The sequence below is a fragment of the Vipera berus genome (assembly GCF_964194415.1).
Source record: "Vipera berus genome assembly, chromosome: W".
Taxonomy (NCBI): domain Eukaryota; kingdom Metazoa; phylum Chordata; class Lepidosauria; order Squamata; family Viperidae; genus Vipera; species Vipera berus.
The window spans coordinates 50,015,204-50,034,563 of record NC_138210.1 but is presented as its reverse complement, the minus strand read 5'-3'; the positions used below and the strand labels follow the sequence as shown (position 1 = coordinate 50,034,563).

Sequence of the window (19,360 nt, the reverse complement as noted above, 5' to 3'; positions counted from 1 at the left end):
CTTCTTGTCCTCCCTTCAGGCACTTTGGAGAATAGCTTGACTCCCTCTTCTTTGTGTCAGGGAACTCATCCCCAAAGTGCTTTTGTTTTTCAGAAGGCAACAATGTCCAGGTGCCTTTTTGAGAAGGGGAGTGGAAGTGGGGGAGGGAAGCACCTTTGGGACAACCATGACCTGGATGACTGCGAATCTCCATAGGGCAGGGGTAGGCAACCTTGGCTCTTTTTTTAATGACACCTGGACTTCAACTCCCAGAATTCCTGAGGCTGCCTTGGTGGAGCAGTGGGCTAATGCCTCCTTAAGTAACACCAGCTGCCTGCAATTAGTGCAGGTTCGCATCCCACCAGGCTCAAGGTTGACTCAGCCTTCCATCCTTCCCAGGTAGGTAAAATGAGGACCCAGATTGTTGGGGGCAATTAAGCTGACTTTGTAATAATGCCGCTTGGGGTGTGTGTGTGTGTGTGTGTGAAAGCCCTAATAAGCAGGCATATACATAGAATGAAGGCTACTGCTAAGCTTGTAAGCCGCCCTGAGTCTTCGGAGAAGGGCGGGATATAAATGGAATTAAAAAAAAAATCTGGGAGTCGAAGTCCACGAGTTATTAAAAAGAGCCAAGCTTACCTACCCCTGCCATAAGGCAGTCGTCAGGGAACTCAGTTTCCCAGCAACACGGGGCAGAGCGAGCGAGTAACGTCACGTGACCGAGGCTCGGTGGCGTCACTCGTCCGCGCCTCGGCAGGGAACTTTTTATCTCCATCATGACCCAGAGAAAGCACTTCCGGTTTGGGCCTGGAAGGTGGGAAGAGGGTGGGGGAAAGAAAGGAAAAAAAAAGAGAGAGCCGTCGGATGCGAACGGGGCGTCTTCAGCGCGCCTGAGTTGTCGCGGTGGCGGTTGTCATGGCAGCGGCGGCCGGGCCCGGAGGAGGCGAAACGGCCTCCTCTGCAGACGAAGGCGGAGGAGGGGGCCGGGGGAGCCCCCCCGGCTCGGACCCACGACGCCTGGGGCCGGGGGGGCGAGAGGAAGAGGAGGCGCCGCGGCAAGGCAGCGCGGGAGGCCTGGGCAACCAGAGCCGCCCGTCCTCGTCGCCGCCCTCTCGCGAGGCTGAAGTCAGCGTGGAGATCGGAGAGACCTACCTGTGTCGGCGAGGGGACGGCACGTGGCGTAAGTGGACACCCCCCCCTCTCTCGCCCCGACCCCGGGTTATTCGGCGCCGTGTCCGTACTCGGCGTCGGAAAGGGGCTCCCCGTTCGTCGTTGAAACGCGCGCGCCTTGCTCGACCGTCAGGACCAGGGGAAGGCCACATTCAAGTACTGATACCACTTTACAATGCTTTGGTAAGGCCACACCTGGAATACTGCATCCAGTTTTGGTCACCACGATGTAAAAGATGTCGAGACTCTAGAAAGGGTACAGAGAAGAGCAACAAAGATGATTGGGGGACTGGAGGCTAAAACATATAGGGAACGGTTGCTGGAATTGGGTATGTGTAGTTTAATGAAGAGAAGGGTGAGGGGTGACATGATAGCAGTCTTCCAATATCTCAGGGGCTGCCCCAAAGAAGAGGGAGTCAAGCTATTCTCCAAAGCACCTGGAAGCAGAACAAGAAGCAACGGATGGAAACTAGTCAAGGAGAGAAGCAACCTAGAACTAAGGAGAAACTTCCTGACAGTTAGAACAATTAACCGGAAGAACAACCGGCCTCCAGAGGTGGTGAAGGCTCCAACACTGGAGGTTTTTAAGAAGAGACTGGACAGCCATTTGTCTGAAATGGTATAGGGTTTCCTGCCTGAGCAGGGGGTTGGACTAGATGACCTCCAAGGTCCCTTCCAACTTTATATTATTATTATTATTATTATTATTATTATTATTATTATTATTATTAAGTCCACCCTCGTCCATGGAAGCGTCTTGGAGCCGGCCGTTCTGTCGGAGCCCGACCTCCTCGGCAGGGTTGTTGTGGAAGAAAGAAAGAAAAGAAAAAAAAACCCAAGGGGGGGGAATTGTTAATTCTGGGGTGTTACTTGCCAGGCGCTTGCCTGTTTGGAGTTCTGAAATTATCGTGATGGTTGGTTGCCCGGCCAGCCAGATGTTTATTTATTTATTTATTTTTTATTTTAATCCCATTTATATCCCGCCCTTCTCCGAAGACTCAGGGCAGCTTACAATCTAAGAAGCACAAATCAAATGTGCTTAGCAATATTTATTTATTTTATTACATTTATATACCGCCCTTTCCCAAAGGAATCAGGGCGGTTTACAAGGGTGATTAAAAAACAAAGATACAAAAGTTAAAAACAGATTTTAAAAAATTATATTCGTCCCTGCATAAGTAAAACCCCAGTTAAAATTAAGATTAAAGCTAAAATTAGAATTCTCAGCCTGGGCCAGAGAGCTCGAAGAGCCAGGTCTTCAGGTCCTGGCGGAATGAACGGAGGTCGGGGGCAGTCCTAAGCTCCACTGGCAGCTGGTTCCAAAGGGCAGGCGCCCCCACTGAGAAGACCCTATCCCTGGGTGTCGTCCGCCGGCAATCTCTTACCGGTGGCACCCTGAGAAGACCCTCCCTGTGGGAGCGCACTGGACGAAGGGAGCTTGATGCCGGCAGCAGGTGTTCCCTCAGATATCCCGGACCCATGCCATTTAGGGCTTTATAGGTCATCACCAGCACCTTGAATCTCACCCGGAGGGCAACCGGGAGCCAATGCAGCTTGCGGAGTAGAGGTGTTACATGGGAGTATCGGGAAACCCCCATCACAACTCGCGCGGCCGCATTCTGCACCAGCTGAAGCCTCCGAGTGGTCCTCAAGGGCAGCCCCATGTAGAGAGCGTTGCAGTAGTCTAAACGGGAGGTCACGAGCGCGTGAGTGGCTGTGCGTAGGGCATCTCGGTCCAGATAGGGCCGCAACTGGCGCACCAGGCGAACCTGGGCAAAAGCCCCCCTGGTCACGGCTCCTATATGGTCTTCAAAATTGAGTCGTGAATCCAGGAGGACGCCCAAGTTGCGAGCCTTCATTCTATGTATATGCCTGCTTATTAGGGCTTTCGCCCCCCCCCCCCCCCAAGCGGCATTTTTACAAAGTCAGCTTATTGCCCCCAACAATCTGGGTCCTCATGTTGATTTGATTTGATTTGATTAAATTTCTATGCCGCCCTTCTCCCTGAGGACTCAGGGCGGCTCACAACCGTAAAAATTTAAAAAACGTAAAGTAAATTTTTTTTAAAAAAATCGAACAATAGATGCAATAGTTACGAGACAATTTAACCCAGTAAAAAGCCTAATTAAAAAACATAGTCAGTCCAGGCCCGCTTGTTGGAACAGCCAGGTCTTCAGGACACGGCAGAAGGACCGAAGGTCAGGGGCCGTCCGCAGCTCCGGGAGGCAATTCATTCCAGAGGGTCGGTTGAAGCCTCCGGGTGCTCTTCAAGGGCAGCCCCATGTAAAGAGCATTACAGTAATCCTAAATACATTGATTTGTGCTTTAAATTGTAAGCCACCCTGAGTCTTCCGAGAAGGGCGGGATTTTTTTTTTTTTAATTCCATTTATACCCCGCCCTTCTCCGAAGACTCAGGGCGGCTTTACAAACTTAGCAGTAGCCTTCATTCTATGTATATGCCTGCTTATTAGGGCTTTCACACACACACACACACACACACACCCCAAGCGGCATTATTACAAAGTCAGCTTAATTGCCCCCAACAATCTGGGTCCTCGTTTTACCTACCTCGGAAGGATGGAAGGCTGAGTCAACCTTGAGCCTGGTGGGATGCGAACCTGCACTAATTGCAGGCAGCTGGTGTTACTTAAGGAGGCATTAGCCCACTGCTCCACCAAGGCAGTGGGATTTTTAAAAAAAGTGACAAGGGCGTGGGTAACCGTGCATAGGGCATCTCGGTCCAAAAAGGGGCGCAACCAGCACACTAGGCGAACCTGTGCGAAGCCCCCCCCCCTGGGATTAGGCAGGTGATGTTGTTCGATGGTACTAAAAGTTATCATCGCAGGGTGCAAGCTGCTGTGAGTAATGTTGCCTTTTGCAATGGACTGGTGGTGATTTTGTCTTTTATTTCTCTGTTTTCAGTCTTTGCATATTTGTGACGGGTAGATAGATACCTTTTCTTTCATTAGTCCTGCAGCTGCTGGTTCTGGTTGCTGAGCCAACGGTCCTGAATCCTGTAGTAGCCCGTTTGTCACTAGATGTCCTGAAACTCCAACACTTGCGCTGTATAATTATTATTTGTACAGACAATTATAGATTTACAACTTTTCATCTCAAATTATTTTCATTATTGCTAAAAGGCCGTAAAACAGCTAAAGCCAAATTCATCCTGTGTAGCGTAATACACAGCATTAATACGAACCACACATAATTGTGAAATGCTTGGGTGTCTTCATTTCATTCATTTCCCCATGGAGAAGAAGGAAGCTATCATATATCATATCTGAAGCAGGTAACACTTTTTTTTTGAGCCACACTGGACGGATCTTTTTCTTATAAACTATTACATGATAACCCAAAGCTAGATTGATACAGTAGCCTGATGATTATCCTTCTAGCTTCAGGCCTCAATACAGTCATTTAAGACTGTAATTCTTAGCATGTCTGACAGTAATCCATTGAATATCATATAATTTAATTGTAACCAAACATTCATGGAGTAACTGTGTGCATTCTCATTATTCTTCTGTTACACTTATCTAAAGTATCCTTGTACATATTATAGAAATAAATGGAAACTTCTATATGTTCATACTCCTGAACTTAGTTACACAAGACCCACATCTGTGGTTCAAGCCTCACTGGTAAGAATGAACTAAACTTTCATAGGTTACTTCCATGCTAGCTTGTTTACCTTTTGAAAGAAGAAAGTGTTTCGTAGTCTTTTTACTTACATTTCTCACTTTTCATCACTGAAATGCCCTTTAACTAGATTAATGGTTGCTTCCCCTTCAGATTCTGCAGAGGTGATTCAGTCTCGGCTCAACGAACAAGAAGCCAGAGAGGAATTTTATGTTCACTATGTAGGATGTAAGTGCCGTTTTGAGATTCTGATCTGTATAATGAAGAGAAAGTTTGAGGTGTCTTAACTAGTTCAGTCTTCCCTAATCTCATGCCCTGCAGATAAACTGGAATGATAATTCCTTGAATTCCTAACCAGCTAAATTAATCTAATTAAATATAACTATGCTTTTTTTTCCCCTGCAGTCTTCCATAAATTGTTTCATCAGGTCATTTTGAGATCAGATGAGCATAGAGAGATTTAGTTTAGATGTAGCTTTAAATAAGCTGCTAAGTAAGATTGTATTTTTTTCTGCACACTAATGATAAAGTGTTAGGTAAAGAACCATCATAGCGTGCCTTAGCACAGTGTGTTGTAACCCAAACTGCCAATTATCCCAGTGTGTAGAAAAAAAGGAAAAAGAAGCAGAACAAAAATTATATGCCTTTAGTTCAATATTGAGCTCTGGGAAGAAGCTGAAAGAGTGTTTATTGGTGACAATCAGGATGAAGACTGTGCTTAATGTTGATTCAGGGTTTTAGTTTTTTTCTAGTACTAGGATGGAAGCTGCTGTATGCAACTTGGGACGCAGTCAAAGCTTTGTTTGGGGTGGTGATTTTTGTTTGCAATTGATAAACCACTGGCAGTCAGAAATCTTTGCTGATCATCTAGATCAGGGATGTCCAACCTTTAATGCTGACTGAGGACTTCTGTGCATTGAAGTCCACAAGCTTTAAAAGGTTGCCGAGGTTGAACGTCACTGATCTAGAAGTCTGTCGGTAGATTTCAATCTATCTTCTGTTTACCACAGAGTAGAGCAAGGCAGAGTGGATTGACTTTCTTGTTTCCATATTTCAATTTCTAGCTAAAGAACATTTTATGTGGGATGGCTGAGGGGAGGGGGGGGAAATGGTGAAATTTCTGTGATCCTAACTCTCCTTTGGCTCTCACAGTCAACCGACGTCTGGATGAGTGGGTGGATAAGAACCGCCTGGCCCTCACCAAGACAGTCAAAGATGCTGTGCAGAAGAACACCGATCAATACATGAATGAACTTTCCGAGCAGCCCGAGCGCAAAATCACGCGCAATCAGAAGCGCAAACATGATGAAATCAACCATGTCCAAAAGGTGATGCAAGGGACGGGGCTGGGAAGGCAGAATTGTTCTATGCCGCCAAACACAGGTAGTCCTGAACTCACAACCATAGTTGAGCCCATTATTACCCTCATTAAATTGTTGCTCTCACTAAGCAAGGCACACTTGCAATCCCAGCTCTCCATGTTGCAGTCATTGTGTGAGCATGGGGTGCCTCAGGCAGTGGAGAAGCGGTGGTTGCCGAATGAATGGTCGTATCTTGAGGACAGCCTGTATCCATTCCAGAGGTGGGGAGGGAAAAAACCCAACAATAACAGTATAGGTAGTCCTCAACTTATGAGCACAATTGAGCCCAAAATTTCTGTTGCCGAGACAGTTAAATGAACGTTGCTTCATTTTACGACCTTTCCTGTCACAGTTGTTAAGTGAACCACTGCAGTTCTTAAGTTAGTAACACGGCTATTAAGTGAATCTGGCTTCTGCCTTGGCTTTGCTGGTCAGTTGCTAAGCGTCTTTTGATCACACGACTCCGGAGATGCTTCAATGGTGGCAAAGGTGAAGAATAATCATAAATTATTGAATGCCGTTGTAACTTTGAGCAATCATTAAATGAACTGCTGTAAGTGAATTTGAATTTGAATTTTATTGAATTTATATACCTCCCTTTCCCGTAGGACTCGGGGCGGTTTACAGGGTACTTAAAACAACAATACAAAAATTAAAAACAATTAAAAAGATTAAATTAAATCCCTGAAGAAATAAAAAAAACCCAGTTAAAACTCTCAGCCTGGGCCGGAAAGCTCGAAGAGCTAGGTAAGGACTGCCAGTATCCTATTGCATTTTTGGTGCTATTGCTACCCTTGACGCTGGCAGGAGAAGGTGGCTTTTCCAGGAAATGCTTGCCGTTACTCACACGATTGGGCTTTTTCCCCCACCACAGACGTATGCTGAGATGGATCCTACCACAGCAGCGTTGGAGAAGGAACATGAAGCAGTGAGTGTTTATCCATACCTGGCCTAGCTGTGTCTGGCTTAAAATCTGAAGAGTTTTGGAAAAGGGAGTATTACGAGCCGTAGTGGTACAGCGGTCGGAATGTAGTATTGCAGGCTAACTCTGCCGACTGCCAGCAGTTTGATCCTGACTGGCTCAAGGTTGACTCAGCCTTCCATCCTTCCGAGGTCGGTGAAATGAGGACCCAGATTGTTTGGGGGCAATAGGCTGACTCTGTAAAACCGCTTAGAGATGGCTGTAAAAACGATGAAGCGGTATATAAGTCTAAGTGCTATTGCTATTACTGTGCTTGTAGGACACCGCTTACTTTCGTCTCCCTCTCAGATCACCAAAGTGAAATATGTGGACAAAATCCATATCGGGAACTATGAGATTGATGCTTGGTATTTCTCACCATTCCCAGAAGACTACGGGAAGCAGCCCAAGTTGTGGATCTGCGAATACTGCCTCAAGTATATGAAGTTTGAGAAGACTTACCGCTATCACCTTGTACGCAAGGGGGAGGATAGTTGCCAGGGGGCCGGGCTAGGGAAGGTTGGGGTGGGAGAGAATTAAGCGCCAGAGAGCCTGTAGGTGGAATGAAACACTTATCAAAAAGAGAAAATGGCATCTGGGGATCAGTGCATATCAGTATATTTGAACTTGTATACAGATACTCGACTTACAATCGCAGTGGAGACCAAAATTTCTGTCACTAAGCGAGACTTTTGTTCAATGAATTTTGCCCCATTTTACGACCTTTCCAAGTTGTTAAGTGAACCACTGCAGTTGTTGCAGTAGCAATTGGTTGTTAACAAATCCCGCTTCCCCATTGACTGCTTGCCAGAAAGTTGCAAAAGGTGATCATGGGATGCCAGGACACAGCAACTGTCATAAATATGAGCCAGTTGCCAAGTGGCTGAATTTTGGACCACATGACCATGGGGATGCTGCAGTGATCGTAAATGTGAAGAATAATCTTGAAGTCACTTTTTCCTAGTGCCTTTGTAACTTTGAGCAGTCACTAAGTGAACTTGATGAAGTTGAGGATTACTAAATGAAGTTGAGGAATACCTGTATTTAATTTCGGTATTTTCAATGTTGCCAACTGGAAAAATCTAAACAAACAATGCTAAAATGAAACTGGAGAAAAATAATCAGGTCAAAGGCAAATAGATGCAAAAGGTGCATTGAACAGGTTCGTAGGTGGAATTCCTCAGAGGAAGAAAAAAAAAGATGCCTGTCATTTTTGGTACCCATCAATCTTCTTATCGTTGCTCCAGGGCCAGTGTCAGTGGCGACAACCACCAGGGAAAGAAATCTACCGCAAAAACAACATCTCGGTATATGAGGTGGATGGCAAAGATCATAAGGTAAGAGCCCACATCAGCTCCGGGCTTTCTAGCACTAGCTGTTCCTGTGTCCATTTTTTGTGGTCTAGGCAGCAAGTTTGCTATTTTGGGAACCTGGCATTTGCCAACTTCACTGTTTGGAAAATCTGGTTCTTCAGATAGAAAGTCAGTCACTCAGCATAGTCATAAACAGTCATTACCTACTATATAATTTTACTTCTCCCCACATTTGCAAGTTGCTTTTGAATAAGCCGACCTATACAGGTAGTACTCAGCTTACGACCACAGTTGAGCCCAACGTTTCTGCTGCTGAATGACAGTTGTGAAAGTGAATTTTATACCTTGCTTGCTCCAGTTAGTAAGTGAATCGCAGTTGTTAACAACTTGGTCTTTAAGTGAATCTGGTTTCTCCCTTGACTTGGCTTGTCAGAAGGTTGCAAAAGTTGACCCGGAGGGACACTGCAATTGTCCTAAATATGAATCAGTTACCAAACATCTGAATTTTGATCATGTGACCACAGGGTTGCTGCAATGGTCGTTAAGTGTGAAAAATGGTAATAAATCAATCTTTAATTGTAACTTTGAATGGTCACTAAATGAGCTGTTGTAAGTTGAAGACTACCTCTGTGCAGATAAAGTTTGTGTGGGCCAAGAGCCTCGAATCTTCAATCTTTTGATATAGAAATAGCTATATCAAAGAAGGTAAATTACACGGAACACGGTGCCAACAAGTCTATAGAGATTCTCAATCATCCAGGTCAGGGGTCCTCAAGCTTGGCAACTTTAAGACTTCTGGACTTCAATTCCCAGAATTCCTCAGCCAGCAAAGCTGGAATTCTGGGACTTGAAGTCCACAAGTCTTAAAGTTGCCAAGCTTGAGGACCCCTGATCCAGGTCATACCGTGTTTCCCTGAAAAATAAGCCCTAGCTTGATTTTTATGTTTGCGCCTAATATAAGCCCTATCCCCAAAATAAGCCCTAGTTTTGGGGCGAGGCGCACACATAAAAATCAAGCTAGGGCAGGGGTGGGGGGCGGTGCTGCCCCACGCACACGGCACCCACTTAGGACCGCTGCAGCCAGGCCTCTCATGCCCCAACACCTGTTGCATTACAGCCCGAGTTCCGCTGCTCATGGCTGGACACAGACATTACACCAGTCCCGCCACTCGTGGCAGGAGGCCGCGTGGCGCATCGCGCCAGTGCCACTGCTCACACACCACGGTGCGATGCGCCACAAAGCTTGCCGCAAGCAGTGCCACGTGGCATCTGGCCACAAGCTTACAAGCGGCCTGGCTGCCGCAGTCCTAAAGTAAGGGGTGCGTGGCGCGCACTCAACTCTCCAACCCCGCCCCAGCTTTTTTTTTTTACACGTGCTGAAGCTTCCTGGATGAGAAGGAAAACATCTTCGAAGGAAAACAAAAATTCAGTTGTCTGGTGAAAAGGCATCTTTAGGATGGTACTAACAAAAACATTTTTGGGGAGTTGTCCAGAATGTCTAAAGGATGTATCTAAAAGACAAGCAAATGACTCATTGAGCAAATAAACCCAGAGTTGTCACTCAAAATGGCCAAGCTCAAATTACCCTGCTTCAGACATATTATGTAAACGACGACAATGTGGAGAAGGCTCTGACGCTGGGAAAGATGGAAGGCAAGAGAGAGAGACGAACTTCAGGAAGATGGAGGGTCTGTTACGGTGGTGATATCTGCACCATTGGAAGTCCTGAAGGACCAGTCGGGGGACAGATGGAAAAGGTCCATGTAGGTGCTAAGAGTTGATACAAATTTGGCAACATGTACTAGCTAAAGGGTGACAGGTTAGGGAAGGGCAATCTTAAGCGTGAACAGTAATATGGAGTTTTAAGGTATTTCATTTTAATAGCTGGAACAGTAAAGTGTATAATGGGCCAGAACACACAGTTGCAGTTGATTGATTGGAGAGTGCGGGCTCCTGCATGAGGCAATCTATGTTATGATTGGTTGCTGCGTGAGAAGGGAGTGTTTCCCTTTTTCTTCTGTGTGCTCTGTATGCTGTTCTGTGATTTACCTCATGATTTACCTCACCATCTTAGTGTGTACCTGTCTTATCTTGTCTGCTGTAAATATAAATGTAAAATATATTTATTTATATAACATTACAAACCAGCGTCTTTGACTCCATTTGCACACCGGCTGCTTAATTCCCTGACATGAAGGCTCTTCTATTGAACTATTACTGCAGAAAAAAGTCATAAGAACTGGTTGCATCTAAATTTTGAGAAGACCAATCAGGAAGTTATGGAATGTATGAGACACTGTAAAACAGGGGTCTTCAAACTTGGCCCTTTTATGACTTGTGGACTTCAACTCCCAGAATTCCTAAGCCAGGCACACTAGCTGAGGAATTCTGGGAGTTGAAGTCCACAAGTCATAAAAGGGCCAAGTTTGAAGACCCCTGCTGTAGATCAATGTTTCTCAACCTTGGCAAGTTGAAGATGTGTGGACTTCAACTCCCAGAATTCCCCAAAGCTGGCTGAGGAATTCTGGGAGTTGAAGTCCATACATCTTCAACTTGCCAAGGTTGAGAAACACTGCTGTAGAATATGGAACGCAACCAGAGAATTCGTTTTCTTTTCATAGAATCAACTTCAGGATGATTGCAAATTGAAGTAGGCCAAGTGATAATTCTGGGACACAGACCAGGCCTGTGTCATCTAGAATTGCTTTGGAAGGTTAACTTCCAGAAGACTGTCAGGCTGCTCACAGAATGGCCCAGATAGGCCTGGCTCAAATTGAGTTTACAGATACCTATTTGTGAGGTTCCAAAGAAGGAATCTTACATAAAAGTTTCATTTTTCTTACATGCATTCTTGGCTTTTTGAACAAGTTGGAGATACCTGTATTTTTTTAACCAGCAAAATCTCAGAACCTGCACATCACACTCTAGAAAGCCAAATTTTAATTTTAGATAAGCTGTAGGCGTGAATGAAATTCTCTTCTTTTAGAAAGTTTATCTCAGAGACACTTTTTTGTTTGTTTGTTTCAATAAGGAATGAGCCAACACTCATCTTTCTCCTCTTTGCTCCTGGATTTCACTTTTTTTTGTCTGAAGCCTATGTCCTTATTGCTCCTTTTTCTCCCCAGATTTATTGCCAGAATTTGTGTCTTTTGGCCAAACTATTCCTGGATCATAAGACCCTCTACTTTGACGTGGAGCCCTTTGTCTTCTACATCCTTACCGAGGTGGACAGGCAAGGAGCCCATATCGTTGGCTACTTTTCCAAGGTACTGACTGCTGGTGTTCACGGGATAGAGAATGAATTGTAACTAGCTTTGTGATCTAACAAGTGGATGAATTCTACGGCTGTGCAAAATATTTTGCGCGCTTCTGGTTTTAGGTGCTTCGTGTCTACGTTTGTGTCAGCGTCTTTGACTCCATTTGCTGCTCAGTTCCCTGACATGGGGGCTCTTTGTGGTCTTTTGTCCTGTGGACTAAAACACAGTTGCTTTAAGCACAGGTGCTTTGGGATAGATGTGAACAAGGGGAAAAAGTCAAGGAGAACAGTGGTGATGGTTGAGAGAAGGCCCTAGGAAGATTGGGAGGGACAAGAAGTCCACAGGAACATCAGAGGTGGTTATGGGGAAGGAGAGAAGGAAAGGGTCTAGAACAGGGATAGGCAACCTTGGCTCTTTTATGACTCATGGACTTCAACTCCCAGAATTCCTGAGTCAGCAGGAATGCCTACCCCTGCTCTAGAAGATCAGGGCCATATGAAGATCAGAGGTTTTTACAAGAGAGGCCATGTATACTGGTCCTATTCACTCCATCTATGTCTTATTTTGTATTCAATTATCCGAGTGTTCTGGCTTTCAGTTCTACGGAACCACGGCTGATCCAAATAATTCAGCACATCTTCCAAATTAAGAGTTTTAGTTTTATGAGCATCCCAGGTGAGCACTTAGAATCTTATTTCTGTGTGTTTAAAATTAGTGCCTGGTAAGAAAAAACTTAGGAAAAAATATAGTTTAAGAAACATGACAGGGAAAGATAGAAAACGAAATTAATCTGTGTGTGTGTGTGTGTGTGTGTGTGAGAGAGAGAGAGAGAGAGAGGGAGGGAGGGAGGGAGGGAGGGAGGGAGGGAGGGAGAGATCTTGGCATGTCTGGTTTCCTCTGAAATCTGCAATACCGCACTTGGAAAACTTTAACCACAGACATAAGGGGAATTTTATTGCAGTGAAAATTCAGCGTAATATAAAAAGCAGACTCCGTAACAAAAATCTGTGTGAAGAATTGGACACACAATCCTGGAATTATGCAGGGTCAGTCACTGTGAGTCTGAAAAGCCCGATGGCCATAGCTTGCTCTTAGAATTAAATTGAAAAAGAACTTGATAGGCCGACTACCTTGAGCTTTTGGAGGATCAATGGAGTGTGCATGTAATAAGTAATTTAAAAAGATATATTGAGGAAGGAAGGTGATAAATAAATCGGTATCGAGATCAGCTTAGAGAGTTTGCAGCAGGAGAGAGCAAGCATGGATTTTAATCCATGACAGCGGAACATGCTTTTCTCCAAAGTTATCCTTAGGGTTGCCAGATATAATGGGTACAATTGGTGACTATTTTTTAAAGAAATATGATTTTTCTGGAGGTTGATTTCTCTGCTTAAGGCTAGATTTCATAACATCGTTTACCTGACTCCTGTGATTTCTCTTCCCTTCTAGGAAAAGGAATCCCCAGACGGAAATAACGTCGCTTGTATTCTAACCTTGCCCCCTTACCAGAGACGGGGTTATGGGAAATTCCTCATTGCATTCAGTAAGCTTGTTTTCTTAGCCGTGAACGATAAAAACGAGTTGCAGAGTTGATTAGGTAAAGGTAAAGGTTCCCCCGCACATGCGTGCTAGTCGTTTCCAACTCTAGGGGCCGGTGCTCATCTCTGTTTCAAAGCTGAAGAGCCAGCGCTTGTCTGAGGATGTCTCAGTGGTCATGTGGCCAACATGACTAGAAGCCAAAGGCGCACAGAATGCTGTTACCTTCCCACCGTAGTGGTCCCTATTTTTCTACTTGCATTTTTACGTGCTTTCAAACTGCTAGGTGGGTAGAAGCTGGGATGAGTAACAGGCGCTCACTCTGTTACGCGGCACTTGGGATTCGACCCGCCAAACTGCCGACCTTCTGATCGACAAGCTCATCAGTCTCTTAATTGCTTCCCAGTGTTGGATTTGTAGGTAGATCTATTGTGCCCCCTGGTGACAAGTTAACTTCTGTTGCATCTGCCCTACCTCCTCCTCCCCTTTGTAACACCCCTGCTATCCTGATCGCTTTAGGGCAGGGGGTCTTCAGACCTGGCCCTTTTATGACTTGTGGACTTCAACTCCCAGAATTCCTCAGCCAGAGTCACGGTGCTAAATATTTAGTCCTTCCGTTTTGAAGTCACTTTATTTTTAAAAAGTGTGAGTTTGATTGGGCCTGAGCGTTTCCTTGCCCTCGAAATGCCTGGATTCTGAACCGAGATGCTTTTGAGGCCTTGACTTCGGATCTCTTCTTCCCCAGGCTATGAGCTCTCCAAACTTGAAAGCACAGTGGGATCCCCCGAGAAGCCCCTTTCGGACCTCGGCAAGCTGAGCTACCGTAGCTATTGGTCGTGGGTGTTACTAGAGATCCTTCGGGATTTCCGAGGCACACTTTCCATCAAGGATCTCAGGTAAGAAGAGATCTGACTACTAGTCAGTTTAGAACTCTTTGTAAAATGTAAATAAAAAGCCCTTGCGGCATAGTAGTTAAGGTGCAGTATTGCAGGCTAACTGCTCACAGCCTGGAGTTCGATCCTGAAAAGGGGGGGGAGGCCTCAAGGTTGACTCAACCTTCCTTCCTTCCGAGGTCGGTAAAATGAGATCCTAGATTGTTGGGGGGGGCAATATACTGACATTGTAAACATTCCAGCCAGCAAAGTCAATGGGGAAAAGCCAGATTCGCTTAACGACCACGTGGTTCACTTACCCGTTGCAGTGATTCACTTAACCGCCACGGTAAAAGTCACAAAATTGGGCACGGCTCACTTAACCGCTGCCTTGCTTAGCAATGGAAATGCTGGTCGCAAGCCGAGGACGCCGTACAGTAAGCGAGGCTGGTGCCGAGGGAGGACTGTGTTTGCCCTTCTGTGGCATTTGACGGTGGAGCAGCCTTGATTGAGCGCAGTGAGGCCTATTTGAAAGGACTCCTGACCTCCCCCCTTATCTTGTACTTGTTCCAGCTGATGTTGCGCATGTTGTTGTTTCCCTTGGCACAGCCAGATGACGAGCATCACGCAGAATGACATCATCAGCACCTTGCAGTCCCTGAACATGGTCAAGTATTGGAAGGGGCAGCATGTCATCTGTGTCACTCCCAAGTTGGTGGAGGAGCATCTCAAAAGCGCTCAGTATAAGAAGCCGCCTATCACAGGTACCGCTGAACGGGGGGAAATGGTGGGTGGGACGCACTAGTGGTTAATCCTGCTCTCAAAAAGTCTGATTTGCAGCTTTAGTTCTGCATGGGCTTGTTTAACGTGGTGCTCCTCCTCCTCCCTCTCCCTTTGCCCGTGTACAATTTCCAGATTTGCAGTGACAGCAGAACTGAAATCAACTCCCGCCAGATTGTTAAATTTGCTAGGTTTAGCTCCTTGGCCCGCAGTCCCCAACCTTTTTTTTCTTCCTTTTTTCTATGCAGTTCTTAACAATAACTGCATTGTCTCTAGCTGACTTCCTTTTTAATGCCACAGGTCACCATCTGTTGTTTCCCAGTTTTAACTATTCTCATGCATGATGTTTTCTGTCTTTTAGCTTTCTGGCATGGGTGTGGATACGTCGTGTTTTTCTCTGAGACATATACGTGTAGTCCTCACCAACAGTTCATTTAGTGACCATTCAAAGTTACAACGGCACTGAAAAATGTGATTTATGACCATTTTTCACAGTAACCACCTTTGCAGCATTCCCCCTGGTCACATGATCAAAATTCATGTTTATGACCATTCTGTGTCCCAAGGTCACTTTTGGTAACCTTCCAACAAGCAAAGTCAGTGGGGAAGCCAGAGTCACTTAACAGCCTGGTTGCTAACTTATCAACTGCAGTGATTTCACTTAACAACTCTGGCAAAAAAGGGGCAAAACTCACCCTAACAAATGTCTTGCAGAAATTTTGGGCTCAATTGTGGTCGTCGGTCGAGGGCTGCCTGTAGTTTTTCCTGATCTTAGGGTGCTCTAAAGTTTTTGAGAGTGATCTCTTTAAGCCCCAAACTTATGATCATTCATTTAATGCCCATTCATAGTTACCACAGTGCTGAAAAAAGTGACTAATGACCAGTCCTCACACTTGTGACCATTGCAGTCTCCCTGTGGTCCCTGTAATCAAAATTTGGGCACTTGGCAACCAGTATGTATTCATGAGAGTTGCAACGTCCAAGGGTTGTGTGATTGCCATTTGTGACTTTGCCCTGGTGGTTTCCAAAATCTAAGTCAATGGAGGAAGCTGGTTATGGTTAATGTCCATGTGATTTGCTTAATGGCTGTGGTAGAACGGTCGTAAAAATGGGCACAACTCACTTAATGATTGCATTGCTTAGCAGTAGTAGTTCCTGACACCCCCTTGTCTGGAATGGTATAGGGCAGGGGTAGGCAACCTTGGCTCTTTTATGACTCGTGGACTTCAACTCCCAGAATTCCTGAGCCAGCATGGCTCAGCTTGGAAACCTCTCCCTTTCCCCTCAGCATGGCTGGCTCAGGAATTCTGGGAATTGAAGTCCATAAAAGAGCCGAGGTTGCCTACCCCTGGTATAGGGTCTCCTGCTTGAGCAGGCAGTTGGATTGGAAGACCTCCAAGGTCCCTTCCAACTCTGCAGTTCTATGTTTTATTCTTCACCTGCGTGTCTAATGGGGACTCTCCTCAAGGTATTGCCTACTACGCTGAAGGCTGCTCGCTCCTAATCGTGTCCTTTTAGTTTTCCCGATCCGTGGAACTGCTTTCCAGTCTTTGCTGTGCCCTTTAATCCCAACTAAACTGACATTCTTGGATTAATTCCAAGGAATGGACTTCAAACTGTTAAAAGTCTCCTAAGCAACTGGTTTCATTTCCCCTCTAGTAGCCCGGGCAGTTAATACTTAACTCCCATAAGATAGCCGGGGTTAGGGTTATTCAGTTTACCGTATCGGAATTGCAGAAGAGGTGCTGAAAGAATGCTAAGCTTTCATGTGAAGCGCATTGCAAGCGATGTTCATTCACAGAGTGAGATTGTTTTCGGCAGAAAGCGTTTGCCCCCACCCATCCTCCCCAAGGAAAACCACAGTGGCCTAGAAAAAAGCGTACCTTTGGATATTTGGTGGGACATAACTCATTCAGCAGATGGCATGTACTCATTGCATGCAGTTCTTGTGAAAAGTTTCCAGCCATGGCTGGATGTTTATCTAACCTTGTCTCGCTTTATACCACTGCAGTTTGTGCAGACTGGATCTTTCCTGTTTGGCAGCACCAAGCTGCAGTATAATATAAACACCAAATAAACTGAAATCTCTGCATAATACAAGTAAAGGTAAAGTTTCCCCCGCACACGCGTGCTAGTCGTTTCCGACTCTAGGGGCCGGTGCTCATCTCCGTTTCAAAGCCGAAGAGCCAGCGCTTGTCCGAGGACGTCTCCATGGTCATGTGGCTGGCATGACTAGACGCCAAAGGCGCACGGAACGCTGTTACCTTCCCACCGTAGTTGTCCCTATTTTTCTACTTGCATTTTTAACGTGCTTTCGAACTGCTAGGTGGGCAGAAGCTGGGACGAGTAACAGGCACTCACTCTGTTACGCGGCACTCGGGATTCGACCCGCCAAACTGCCGACCTTCTGATCGACAAGCTCAGCGTCCTAACCCACTGAGCCACTGCGAAATGGCTCTTCGCCGTGCTATAAAGCCGTTTCCTCATTTAAGCCAAATAACTTGCTTACCATTTATTGGCAACCGTGCCCGGTATCTACTAAGAGTGGGAAGAAGTCAGATTTTGCAGATTTTTGCTGAAAGAGGCATTGTTATTTTCTCCCCAGGGAGCGGATGACATTGCGGTATATGTCATTTGTGTAACAGGAGCTGCAGGGAGATTATTTGGACCCCCTCCCAGTTCTCTTTCCTTTTCCAAGAAGCAGCTCAGTCAGGAGCTGCCTGTTGGGAGGAGCACAAGGGTGGTGAAGCTGGTACAAACAAGGCACAAACTCTTGTACGGTGGGCTGAATGGCCAGGAGGGCCTCTTAAATCTAAAATGAATCTGCCATGGCACTTGCAGGTAGTCCTCAACTTATGACCATAATTGAGCCCGAGACAAGTTAAGTGGGTTTTGCTTCATTTTGCAACTTTTCTTGCCGCAGCTGTTAAGCGAATCTGTCTTCCTCGTTGACTTTGCTTGTTAGAAGGTCGCAAAAGGTATATACCACAACCGTCGTAAATATGAACCAGTTGCCAGGCACCCAAATTTTGTTCCCGTGACCTTGTGGGATGCTGCAACGCTTGTACATGTGAAAATTAAGTAAGTCAGTCTTTTTTTTTAATGTTGTTGTAACTTCAAACAGTCCCTAAATCAGGGGTAGGCAACCTCGGCTCTTTTATGACTCATGGACTTCAACTCCCAGAATTCCTGTATGGCAGACATGTCAAACACAAGGCCCGGATCCGGCTCGTGAAGTGGTTTCATGTGGCCTGCGAAGCCATCCTGGAAACAGTGAGGGAACGGCCCCCACTGCCTTGGCCCAGAGACCCTCCTCCTGCCAGAGACTCTCAGATCTGTCCCACTCCTGCCCAGGCCCCCATAGGCACCCTTGATGCGAACGATGTAGAGCTGGCCACGCCCACCCAGTAGGCCTTACGCACTCTAGCCACGCCCACCCAGTAGGCCACGCCCACCCTGGCCATACCCACCTGTTCCCCTGAGGGCAACCGCAATGCTGATGCGGCCCTCAATGAAATGTGAGTTTGACACCCCTGCATTAAGTTTTCTTATTTCCTTTCTTTCCCCCCCCCCCCTCTTTTTTTTCCTCCAGTGGATTCTCTCTGCCTGAGATGGGCACCTCCTAAACACAAGCAAGCCAAGATTTCCAAGAAGTGAAGGAAAAACTGACTTGAAAAACCGAAAGGGTTTGTCTTCACGTCTGCTTTTTTATTTTGGAAGATGTTCACTAATTTAACATGGCAGTCGGTCTTGTACTGAAAAGGCATACGTGGAACAGGTGGCTTGGGGTTATGAGAAAAACCTGAAAACAGGTGTTTTTGAGTTTGCAGCAACTCTGCCCGGGTGGGTTCATTTGAATGAAGACTACTTATTTATCCCCGCCCCGCCCCCTTTTTTTTTCATTCTGTTGTTCGATGTAGAACTTTCTTTCTTTCCAAACTTGGTGTCTTCGTAAGTCAGAACTGGTGTCTTCATTCGTATCATAAAAGGAGCAGATAAATCATTTTATTATTTCTAATTGACAGTTCTGACTGACTTTGGGATATTACTAATCCCAGAATCAAGCAGGCCATTAAAAATGGGAGAATTGTGGTAGAACAAGATCCGAGCGGTAAATAAAACACAGGGATTGGCTATTTGAGGAGCGCATAGTCAACAAAAGTTGGAGGCAACGATTTACTATCAGTAATACTGAAAACTAGATTATTGATTATCGTAAGAAGGAAGATTGACGTCTCCAAGAGAGATCTCCAACTTATTAAAATATTGAACAGTCAGCCTTGTTCAGAATTTTGAAGAAGAAGAAAAAAATCTCTTTGTCTTCTGTAATTCTTGAGAAAAATTCTCTCTTGGTAGATCTGTTGTCGCTCTCAATATCTTCAAAGGGAGGCAAGTAGTTTGTACATTCTGTCAAAGCTCATACGTGTTTTTAGTTATACTAGATAAGTAGCTTGAATCCTTCCACTGTCGCATGGCTATTAGCTAAGT

The 19,360-nt window shown here is 45.6% G+C and overlaps 1 protein-coding gene across 2 annotated transcripts; it reads left to right on the top strand.

Moving 5' to 3' along the window:
- The first annotated feature begins 663 nt into the window (after window positions 1-663).
- LOC308676594 (histone acetyltransferase KAT8) lies at window positions 664-18,875 on the top strand. Of its 2 annotated transcripts, XM_081342488.1 has the most exons (11): window positions 664-1,159; window positions 4,946-5,020; window positions 5,945-6,120; window positions 7,028-7,081; window positions 7,424-7,588; window positions 8,362-8,451; window positions 11,553-11,693; window positions 13,134-13,227; window positions 13,966-14,116; window positions 14,702-14,856; window positions 18,465-18,875. In XM_081342488.1, exons 1-11 carry the CDS (start codon window positions 895-897, stop codon window positions 18,527-18,529), a joined length of 1,431 nt encoding a protein of 476 aa, XP_081198614.1. In that variant the 5' UTR covers window positions 664-894; the 3' UTR covers window positions 18,530-18,875. The 2 variants fall into 2 exon arrangements, with proteins under 2 accessions (XP_081198614.1, XP_081198615.1); XM_081342489.1 differs by lacking the exon at window positions 11,553-11,693 and having other exon boundaries at window positions 666-1,159.
- Window positions 18,876-19,360: the final 485 nt, after the last annotated feature.

Excerpts from the sequence above, each read along its gene's own strand:
- LOC308676594 (XM_081342488.1), top strand. The coding sequence starts at position 895 with ATGGCAGCGGCGGCCGGGCCCGGAGGAGGCGAAACGGCCTCCTCTGCA. Across the intron at positions 5,021-5,944 it reads TTATGTTCACTATGTAGGAT|TCAACCGACGTCTGGATGAG; the intron begins GTAAGTGCCGTT and ends TGGCTCTCACAG. Across the intron at positions 13,228-13,965 it reads GAAATTCCTCATTGCATTCA|GCTATGAGCTCTCCAAACTT; the intron begins GTAAGCTTGTTT and ends CTTCTTCCCCAG.